This window comes from Oenanthe melanoleuca, chromosome 20 (assembly GCF_029582105.1).
Source record: "Oenanthe melanoleuca isolate GR-GAL-2019-014 chromosome 20, OMel1.0, whole genome shotgun sequence".
Lineage (NCBI taxonomy): Eukaryota > Metazoa > Chordata > Aves > Passeriformes > Muscicapidae > Oenanthe > Oenanthe melanoleuca.
Genome location: NC_079353.1, coordinates 6,908,293 through 6,918,848, shown reverse-complemented (window position 1 = coordinate 6,918,848; position 10,556 = coordinate 6,908,293). Strand labels below are relative to the sequence as shown.

The 10,556-nt window shown below is 51.6% G+C and overlaps 1 protein-coding gene across 2 annotated transcripts; it reads left to right on the top strand.

The window, feature by feature from the left end:
- The first annotated feature begins 5,210 nt into the window (after positions 1-5,210).
- FNDC11 (fibronectin type III domain containing 11) lies at positions 5,211-10,556 on the top strand. 2 transcript variants are annotated; one of them, XM_056507197.1, is made up of 2 exons: positions 5,211-6,847; positions 9,210-10,556. In XM_056507197.1, the coding sequence occupies exon 2, from the start codon at positions 9,228-9,230 to the stop codon at positions 10,194-10,196; it is 969 nt and encodes a 322-aa protein (XP_056363172.1). In that variant the 5' UTR covers positions 5,211-6,847; positions 9,210-9,227; the 3' UTR covers positions 10,197-10,556. The 2 variants fall into 2 exon arrangements, with proteins under 2 accessions (XP_056363172.1, XP_056363173.1); XM_056507198.1 differs by lacking the exon at positions 5,211-6,847 and having other exon boundaries at positions 7,830-10,556.

Genomic DNA, 10,556 nt, shown 5'->3' with positions numbered 1-10,556 from the left:
GAAGTTTTCTTGTGGGTGATGTCCAGAGGTGTCCAGCAGCTCGTGGCCACCCCGAGCCGCCGTGGGACGCAGGCTGTGCCGGCGCCGGTGGCCGTGCTCCGCCGCTCGCCAGCCCTTGTGTAACAGCCCTGCAGCCTCGCACGACCCGCGGCAGCCGCAGCGCCCGCGCCGGGACGTGCAGGGCAGCCAGTCCTGTCCTCCCCTGCCGCTCCCCCTGCGGCTGCCCAGCACCGCCTGGCCGTGGGCTCCCCCCGCTCGGCCGTCAGCATTGTGCTCCTTAATCGCTGCCGACAGGCACCTAAAATGGATGTTTTCAGCCCGGTGGGGCCGCAGGGAGGCTGGGTGACCGCAGCCGGAGCGATGCCGAGGGGCCAGAGCAGCCCTGCTCACTTGGCTGGCAAGGGGGCCCCAAGCTGTGCTTCCTCCTGCTTCCTGCTGGGTTACCTCGGGCACTGACTGCACAGCACTTACTGTGAGGGGCGGCTGGGGTGCTCAAACATCCCCTCCAGTCCTCCCCAGAGACTGCAGGCACGGAAGGGGCTGCACTGGCTCCAGTTACACTATCCTCCAGTGTGAGACAAACCCTGAGACTGTCCCTGTCTTGGTGACAAGTGCAGATGCAGAGACCCGCTGTGCTATGCTGCTCTTCCCCACTAAATGCAGTCACCCCCAAAATCTCTGTCACAAATGCTGCAGCACCTCCAGGAATACTTCTGCTCTTGCGGCTTCCCCCCGGATTAAGCTACACTAGTGACAAGGATCATGTTGCCTCCAGGCTCATGGCAACTTGGTCTTCTCTGTGCTAGACACAAAATGTGCTCTCTGAGCCTCATGGCCCCTGACTCCCAGCTCAGCCCTTACAAATGGGGTGAAGCTGAACCCCAGCAGGAGCTTGGGGTTGGAGCCTGGCTAACCTCTCAAGGGTGCTGCAGGTGAGGATCCAGTAAAAGGGCAGGTGACTGCACAGCAGAGCCGAAAACACCATTAACGAGGAAGTTGATGTCAGTCACCAGGAGAGATGTTTCACTCTGGATTTGTTCTCTGGAGACGTGTTTCACATTTGAAGAGGTATGCTGAACTCCACAAAGATGCTTCAAGCATTTGACAGCTGAGTCCCCCAGGAGCCCTCAGCCCTGTGCTCCTCGGGGACCAGGAGTGGGGCACGTGCTGGGGCAGAACTGCACATGGCAAAGGCCACAGCCAGGTAGCAAGGCCAGTGTGGAAGAGCAAGGACAGCCCTGGCAGCCACAATGGCTGTGAGGCCCATTCTGAGTGACAGCATCAGCCTCACCTGGTGGGATTAAGCCTCAGAGTAGATGTAAGGTGCTGCAACCATGGCTTTGTTCTCCCTCTCTCTGCTTGCAGACAGAAACATTTTCAAGAGCCCCCTCTCCTCAGAGGCTCTGTTTTACAGCTGCAGCAGTAAGTCATTCATCACAAAACCTAAGTCCATATTTCTTTTAATATCTCTTGAGCTCCTCATGCAGCAGCCACTTCAGCAGCCCTCATTGGGCCAGAGCCACACCAGCTGCTGCTGGAGCTGGTGGGAGGAGAGCAAGGTCCATTGTATCGGCAAAGGACATTGATTTGCCTCATCCCCGCACTGATGAATTGCTCCACTTGCCCGTGTCAGGCTCCAGCACAGCAGAGGATGAACAGCTAAAGCTGCAATAAGCCCACACACTCCATTGAGCTGGGAGATGACTCAGAGGAGGCTCTCAGTGCGGGCGGAGGTGACAATGAACACAAGGGACAAATGCCGAGTGAGCAGGGACTCTGCTCTCCCCACTGACCCAGTGTGAGGCAGAAGCCTGGACCCTCCTCACCTTCTGTCCCCCTGTTCGATGGCAGGACAGTCAGCTTGGACAGTCCAACCCCAGTGCTCTGCCACATGGCAGACAAAGCTGTGGATGGCACCAAGCTTAAATACCTTTCATCCCACTGCACACAATATCCCAGCAGCTCACAGCTCAGATAGGAGCAGTGCAGCCCCCAGTGTGTGTGGAATGGCCTTGTTCCCCATCTCTCCTTCTGCAGAATACCAGCCCAGGGATCCCAGAGATGGAGCAGGGGGAGCAGCATCATCCAAACCACCTCCTGATTCCACTCAAGGCTTCCAAAAATGTAATTTTTGCCTGCAATCTGTCTCAAATGCATTGTGCAGTCTGCCCACCCCACGCACACCCCACCTGCCTCTCCCCACGGTAGGGACTGCACGTGGCAGCAGCAGCAGCTTCACCCAGAGCCACTTCGGGTCAGTCTCAGTTCCGTGAATAAAAGCTGCTTCCCCAGCTCATTTCCTGACAGAGTTGATGGCCTGTGCCCCTCTGGGGACCCAGAACTTGCTGGGAGGCAGCAAGGGAAGGAATTAAGAACTATTTCCTCTGCCAGAGATAAGATCTCTAAACAAGCTTCTCAGCCAAGAACTTTAATTTTTTTATTTTACAGGTTTTGCAAGGGAATCTTATTCTCCAGAATTGCATCCGCCTCCAACCCTACTTAGAGCTGCCAAAGGCTGCACTTCCCCCGGGACCAGCCTGCAAGCAGCAGAGATGGATGGGATGACACGGGCACGACTTCACCCTTCTGTCCTGCTGCCGCAACCAGGGGCTGTCAGGATTCCCAGAGGAGCCCCCTGCTCTGGCCTTGTGCTGCAGCTCCTCCAGCCCCCTGGATCAACCCCCCAGAGCACAGCCATGGGGTGCCACAGCCCCTGCCCCAATGTTGGGGCTGGATGAGGCCCTGGGGAGAGCATCCTTGTGAGCAGCAGCAAAGCCCAACATCACTCCAAGCTCTGACTCTGAACAGATCCAGCCCCACAGTCACTCCTGTTTAAGCCAGGAAGGGCCTGTGTCTCTGGTTGTGCCCCCACAGAAAACTTTCTAGAAATCAGTGAGGGCACTAAACTGGCTGTGCAGAATTCACCTCCTCTTCTCCAGAAACTGAATTAGGTCGTTATCTCTCTGTGAGCCTCAATCCCTCCTTGTGGCACAGACATGTCCCAGTCCTGGCACTGGTCCTTCACAAAAACCACTGTAACATTCAGGAAATAAAAGCCCCTCCCTTGCTCCTGCCCTGGCAGTTTGCAGTCCCCCTTGCTTGCAGGCTGTTATGGGATCAAACGCTTCAGGCTGATTTATCCCTGGGCAATGGAAGCCCAGACAGATGGGAGGGAGCGCAAACGCAGCCGGGTGATAAATCACAGCGGGGCAGCTCTGGGTTCCGCTCTGCGGCTGTGCCGGTCACCGCGCCCCCAGCGGGATCAATGCTCGAGCCCTGAGCTGTGTCCATGCCCCGTTCCCTGGGGAGGGCAGACATCCGTCTCCCCAGGCGTGCTGCACCCCAGCATTATCCCGGCTGTGCTCCCTGCCAGGCACAGCCCCGAGCAGCGACCAGGGGACAAAGCTGCAGGCTCAGCAAGCTTCCCACTTCCCATCTTTGCTCTCCCACGTCCAAGAAAAGTGATCCCCTTGGGAAGTTTCCTGGAAAATTGCTGCTGGGATGAGGCTGCCAGCAAGGGATGTCTTGTGAGATCCGGGACAGGACAACCTGCCTTGAATTTACGCTCAAGGATGTCTGTCTTGCAAAGCTCAGCACAGCACAAGGAGATCCGAACGGGCTTTTGATGAGCTTCCAGCAAAATAAAGGGGCTCCCCTGACCCTGCTCCATCTCCCTGAGCGAGATCATCAATAAACCAGCGCCGCTGCAACCTGCGGCTCAGACGAGCTCTCGACTCTCATGTCACACGTGTCGGGTGCTTAAATTAATGTCACCGCCGGAGAAAGGAGGGGGTGTCCACCCCAGGGGTCCCCTTTGGTGCCAAGACTTGTCCGGGCTGCCCATCCATCAGCACGGGAGGAAAGAAGAGCTTAGGAGGCAAGTGCTGCTGAGGAAATACGGGGCTCTCAGCCCTGTGTGACCGCGAGGCTCAGACCACAGAAGATTTTTGTCCCAAACCAGCCTCCAAACCCCCAAATTTATTGACCTGCTGTATGCAAATAGCCTCTACAAACTCTGGCATGTCCAGGCTTTGGGGCTCCCTCCTCGGGTGCCATTAGTGGGTGTAATGAGCTGGAGATAATTGCTGCCTCGGGGACACAATTAACTCTTTCCTGTCCTGGTCCAGCTGGGGCTTTTGCATCCCACAAGAGCAATTCCCTCCCTCTCTCCTTCCCCCGGGTTCCTTAGAAAACTTCAATTCCTCTTCGTTCTCAAAGTGAGCCTCTGAATCAGAGTCTGACGAACGCCACGAGTTCACTGATGTGTGGCTGTGATTTAGAGTTGGAATATATTTGGAATGTATAATTTATTTCAAGTATCTTAGGCACCAGTGAAACTGGGAGCAAGCAGTGAGTAAATCAGTCATACCCTTGTGATGATGGGGGCTGCAGCCTTTAAATCCCGCTTCCATGCAGCCAGGTGAATATCATGAAGGATGGGTACTATTTGGGGCTGCAGGGATAACTCAGATACCCTGGGTGTTGGGAGACGTTAATGGCAGTGCTGTCATTGGGACACAACCTCTGGCAGAAAGGTCAGTGTTGCACAGCCTTCTGTCCTGAGACAGGGATCACCTTGAACCAGGTGCTGCCCAAACCCGGCACCCACCTCCACCTGCCAGGTACCACCTGGAGACAGCAGAAGAGGAACCAGGCACAAAGGTCACCCTCCTCCCTGCCTCTGTGGTTGTTGCCTTTACAGCAAATCTCTTTTTCAGAAATGCAGAAGATGTGAAATATGAAGACAGAAATTGCCAGCGACTTTTAATTTGGGTTCTGCCAATTTTTCTGTTCCAGCTATTGATTTTCCATAAAGATTAATCCCTTCTCCCAGCCTTCTCTGACAGGCACTATCTGGATGTTTTGCTTACCCTGAGTGTGGAAATATATGTTTTATTAAGTGTCAGGGCTCACTAATGAGAAGGAGGAGGAAAATCAATTGTCTTCTTATATCTTGATCTCAGATAGGACTAACAAGTTCTTTATTTTGATGCTGGACAGGACAGGCAGAGTGACAAACAGAATGACAGAGGCTGTCAGCTCTGTCACAGAGACAGCTCAGCTGATGAGAAGAGCAAAGGGAGTTGGAGGCTTCAAACACATTTGTATTTTTATTAATTCAAAGAGATTCATAGAAGGCAATAAAATCCTATAGTTCAATTGATCCCTGATGCAAAGTAATGGAAAAAACTAAAATTTCAGCTGCAGATTTATAACAGGTTTATTCTCCTGTTCCTAAAAACATGAGCTTGACCAGTAGCTCAGGGTAGGGGCAGCCAAAGGGACTCCATTGTTCCATGCTGAAGTTGGGATTCAGGTTTGTATTTATGGCAATAGAAGTACAAGCAAGCTCAGTGCAAGTCTCTGCACAGCTCCAGCCATAAACCCCATTTCTAACATGCACCGTGCTGTGTTCATAGAAAGTGCTCAGGTGGAACAAGATGAGCATTAAGGTCCTTCCAGACCCATCCATCCTGTGATTCTGTGAGTCCATTATTCCTCCTTGGGTATCTGGCACAGGGCCCAGCTGGAACAGGAGATGAACAAGGTAAGCTGGACCTCCAAAGGGCTCTTCTCATACCCTCAGGCCACCAAGACTGGTTGGGAAGGACAGCTCCGTTTCCCAGCACACACAATCCAAACAACAGGGTCAAGTCCCATGACATAAGCACAAACATTCGTTTCCCATAGAAACTGTGTAATTATCAAACATTAATCTTCGCTGGCCCTCCTCTCCAGACAAGGCTACCAACCTGCTTTCACTTGTATTTGTTATCTCCCTTGTCTGTTAGAGGATCACACCTGACAGTTGTATAGTTAATCTCTTGGTAGCTGTGAAATGAAAGGGTAAGCTCTGGCTGCCTTGAGAAGATGCATTGATTTCTTAAAATGACACATCGCCTCCTCCCTTGATGTTCAAGCAGGAGCTCAGGGCTGGTGTTATGGATCCTGCCTGTCATTCAATTAAAAAAGCTTAGTGGAGATGCTCCAGCTGAGCACACCAGACAGCATTAAGGCTAAGCCCTGACCCAAAGATTTAATAGCAGGAGTACGAAGGCACCTTCAGCCCAGAGGCTTGACCAGTTTGCTGATGAGTTCACCGGTTGTGGTATGGAGCTTGCCACTGTGGACCAGGCAAACCACTCTCCTCTCCACAGTAACAGCTGACTGGGTAGCCAGATCCCACAGGAAAGCAGAGCAGGAAAACCCCTTCCTTCCCACAAGGAAGTTCGCAGCACTTAGTGGAGCATTTTATATCCTATTTCAACACAGCTCTTTCATAAGGATTATGTGTTTAATAAAATCTCTTGACACTGTGCAACAGCCTCAGTCCCACTGTGGAGAGTGAAGCGCTGGTATCTGGCCTCAGATGGGCTTTGCAAGAAGTAAATAAGCCCCCATTTGCAGCAATGCCATAAAGCCCAGAGGCCTTTATCTGAGAGTGAGAAATTAGGAAGAAAGCCTTCCCTGTGAGGGTGCTGAGGCCCTGGCACAGAGAAGCTGTGGCTGCGCAATCCATGGAAGTGCCCAAGGCCAGGTTGGACAGGGTTTGGAGCACCTTGTTATAGAGGAAGGTGTCCCGGCCCATGGCAGGGCATGGAACAAGGCGACTTTCCAGCCCAAGCCATCCTGCGAACCTGTGATTTCATGGTTCCATCATGCTACATCCACCTTCCTGGTTCCAGCATCCCATTGTGACAAAGCAGCAGGCACCGAGTGCCGCGGTGCTGCCCCGTGTCACTGCGGTGTCACCGCTCCACAGACGCCGCAGACACGTCTGGTTGCAGGGCAGAGCAGACTCGCTCTCCCCAGGACGCCGGTGTCACCGAGCCTGAAGCCCCCGGAGGTACGAGGGACCCGGGCGGGGGGAAAGCGGCTGGGAAGGAGATGACAGGGATTTACTGGTGAATGGAACAGGATGAGCCTTAAGGTCTCCCCAATCCAAACGATTCTGTGAATCGCGGAGGAGAGTATATGAACCATCCCAGGCGTTGTCCCGGCTCGGCCGCAGCTCCCCGGGCTGAGGGGTCGCCGTGGCAACGGCCGCGTCCTGCGGGGCCGGGCCGGGCCGGGCCGCGGGTGGATCCGGCCGGGCCGCGCCGGGACCGCAGCACCGGGGCACCGTCCCGGGGTCTGAGGAGCCCCTGGGCACAGTGCCGGGGTCTGAGGAGAGCCTGGACGCAGGTGCCGGGGTGTGCCAAGGTGGGCCGGAGCCCGAGGGGGCGGCCCTTTGGCCTCTCCACAGCGCGGCCTGGGTGAACACACAGCCCCTCCTTGGGTGCCGCAGCCTCCCCGTCTCCAAACAGAGCAGCGCTGCAGGGAATACAGCCAGCCCTCCCTGGCAGGAGGGAAAAAAAGGGATGTAAAAACATGGGGGAAAGCAAGGGAAAACAAGCACAATCACAGCTCGGTCTGTGGGCAAACACATTGCTCGGCAGAGCCAAATCCCTCCTAGAGTGGGGAATGTCACCTGGCACATGTGCTGGTCCTGCTGCTTCGTGCACGATGCCGGGAGCTGGCATTGCTTTGGTTTAGGTCGGGTTTTTTTTTGTGGAAAGAAATATGTGAAAAGGAAATACAGCTTGTTTTTCTTTTGGTTGACAGCTTTCTTGGAAGATAAAGTTGCAAATGAGTTACTTACTATGAACTGTGGTGCAGCTTAGGGCCAGACCGCTGAAAGGTTTACAAATGCTTGGAATTCCTATGAGGAAGTGTTATTAACTCTGTTATGAATTTAGGGAAAATGAGGCCAAGAAAAATGGCTTTGTTAAGTAAATCTCACCATTTGGCTTCCACAGTGCATGTAAGAATTAAGATATCTCAATTAGATCTTAGTTTCAGAATACTGTATTTATTTTGTTTTCAAATCAAATGCATTCAGCTTGTGAAAATCACCTAAATATCCATCTGGGTTCTCATTACAGTATCACTGACAACAGGGACATAGGCATTTATTTAGCTAATTGCTGTTTGTGGTACATAAGCTGTGTGAGCCACAGGCACTTCAGCTGAAGCACAACAGAGAAACACCTTCCACCTTGGCACAGATGGCACCGTCAGCCAGGGCACATCTTTGCCAGTAAATGAAGTATAAAATCATCCCAGAATGGTTTGAATTGGAAAGGACCTTGAAGCTCATTTCATTCCAATGCCCTGCCATGGGCTGGGAAACCTTCCACTAGACCAGATTGCCCCAAGCCCTGTCCAACCTGGCCTTGAACACCTCCAGGGATGGGGCAGCCACAGCTTCTCTGGGCAACCTGTGCCAGAGCTTCACCACCCTCACAAGTAAGAATTTATTCCTAATATACAATCTACCCCTGCCCTCTGTCAGTTTGAGGCCATTCCCCCTTGTGCTGTCACTCCAGGCCTCCATAAACAGCTAAGATGAAACCAGCAGAAGTGGTGCTTCAAGAAACCGCACAAACACCCGCACAGCAAACTGCCACCTGTTTACAGGTGCTTTACATGTGTGTTATCCTCTTGCTGTACATTACAGAAAAGCAAGCAGACCTCATGATCTGAGATGATGCAAACTAAACCCAAAGAAAGGGAAAGGAGCATATCACAGAAAACACTGTCAGGTTATGACTGTCAATCCACTGGTGAAGGTAGAAGCAAGGAAAACACTGTAATTCCTCTTGGAAGCTGTCATGAGGTGGCACTCAGTGGATTGTGTTGTTCTGCCTGCTGCATTCCAGCTCACATGGGGGCAGAGGGTTAATTTGATTCACCAACGTGATTATGTAGCTGTAGGAACTGGCTGAGAAGATGGGCCTCAAACCTCAACAGCCTGGCAGATTACAAAGAGAGAAAAATAGGCATCTCTAGAGAGGCAGAAGAATGGAAAGAAATTGCTTACAGGAGTACAAAGACAGCTAATTAGAATGAAACAAGATAATAAGATAGAGAGAAATTTTTGGCAGAGTGTATCAGAGAATAGTTCCTGTCAGTGAATCTATTAAGTAGAGGTAGAACCTCTCATGGGTGGGTAGAGGGAGACTAGTTGGAACACACGTAAGTAGGGGATACAAAACATTAGAAACCAGACAAGTATAAAGGAAAATTCCTCTGGAACTGCATCTAGTCTGAGAGTTCTTTATAAGCTAAGCTTTAATTAAGAGAGAAGAGTCACAGCCATGATTGTACTCCCTCACAGCTGCTTTTCCTTTGGTTCTTAATGTTACTATTGTTGCCTTCCTACACAGCCCCAAAGCTTTGGAAACATGGCTAAAGTTTTGCATGAAGCTGAAACTTCTTCGGACACAACTGCACCCAGAGAGGAACAGGACGACAATGCCAGCATGGAGCAGTACCTGAGAAACAAAAACCTTGTTCTGGACTTCCTGCGCTCTGACCTGAACCCCCACCACCTCCAGTACCACTGGAACAAAGTTCATCTTCTGAAGAAGTGTTACTTCTACTTGAAGTTTGAACCCAGACATGTGTGCGTGAGAGACCAGAACAATATGATGATTTTTGCTGACATCTTGCAAATAGCAAACCCCTGCCAACTCCAGAAGATCAAGAAGGTGGGAAAAAAACAGACTGAAATCCAGCTGGCACTTTTAACTGAGCTGTTGGAACAGTTGGAACGAGGTCGGGAGGAGCTGAGCCGTTACGTACAGATCTGTGACGTGGAAACTTTCCTCTCCCAGTGGGACTTGAATATAAAGAGAGTGCTCAAGCTCTCCATGTTTTTCAATAAGCTCATTTCCTTGGAAGAGCCAAGGAAGCTCCACGTCAAGCACAGTTTGGTGTCACAGATACATCTTGGAGGTGCTCTACACCCTCCCATTACTTTTTCTCTCTATACAAAGAAGCCGCCGATTTTTGATCGGATAGAGTCGTTTGCATGCCAGACCTGGGCCCAGCTCAAGTGGTTCACTGAAAGTCAGGAGTCCCACCTTGAACGATGGCAGCTGGAGATCAAGCTGGTGACAGATGACAGTCAGACAGAGCCAGGATACGGTCGGACCCAGGAAGTCATCTCCAACCCGTGTGTAATCAACCACCTGCTGCCTGGCAGGTTGTATGAGTTCAAAGTGAGGAGATCCGACACTCACACGCTCGTCTACTCGCAGTGGCACGACTGCATTATATTGAAGACAAAAACTCACCCTGCTGAGGACACCAAGGAGGCCCCCAACCGCAGCCTGATGAGGCGGCTCACGAGACCGACTCCCTCAGTTTAATGGTTTAATGAAAAAGATGAGTAAGAATAATTAAAAATAAATTGTTTAAACAGTTTGCTTAAAAATCAATCTCGCTCTGTTTTCAATAGCAATTGTACAGGTGCCTTCCCAAAATCTTTCCATGTTAGCAGGAACCCATTTGAAATTTCTCACAAAAAAATAACATATTTAGGCAGCATTTGGGACTCAACACTTTTGTCACACTGCCAGAGGTAATAGGTGGGAGCAGCCAGAACCAGGAAATATTGCAGGACAACTCTGAAGCAGAGCACAGGAGACAGAAGCGTCTCTACCACCCAATGCTTTCCATCCACTGAAGGATGCTTAGTGTCAGCTTCTCCAAATGATGTTTTGGGTTTT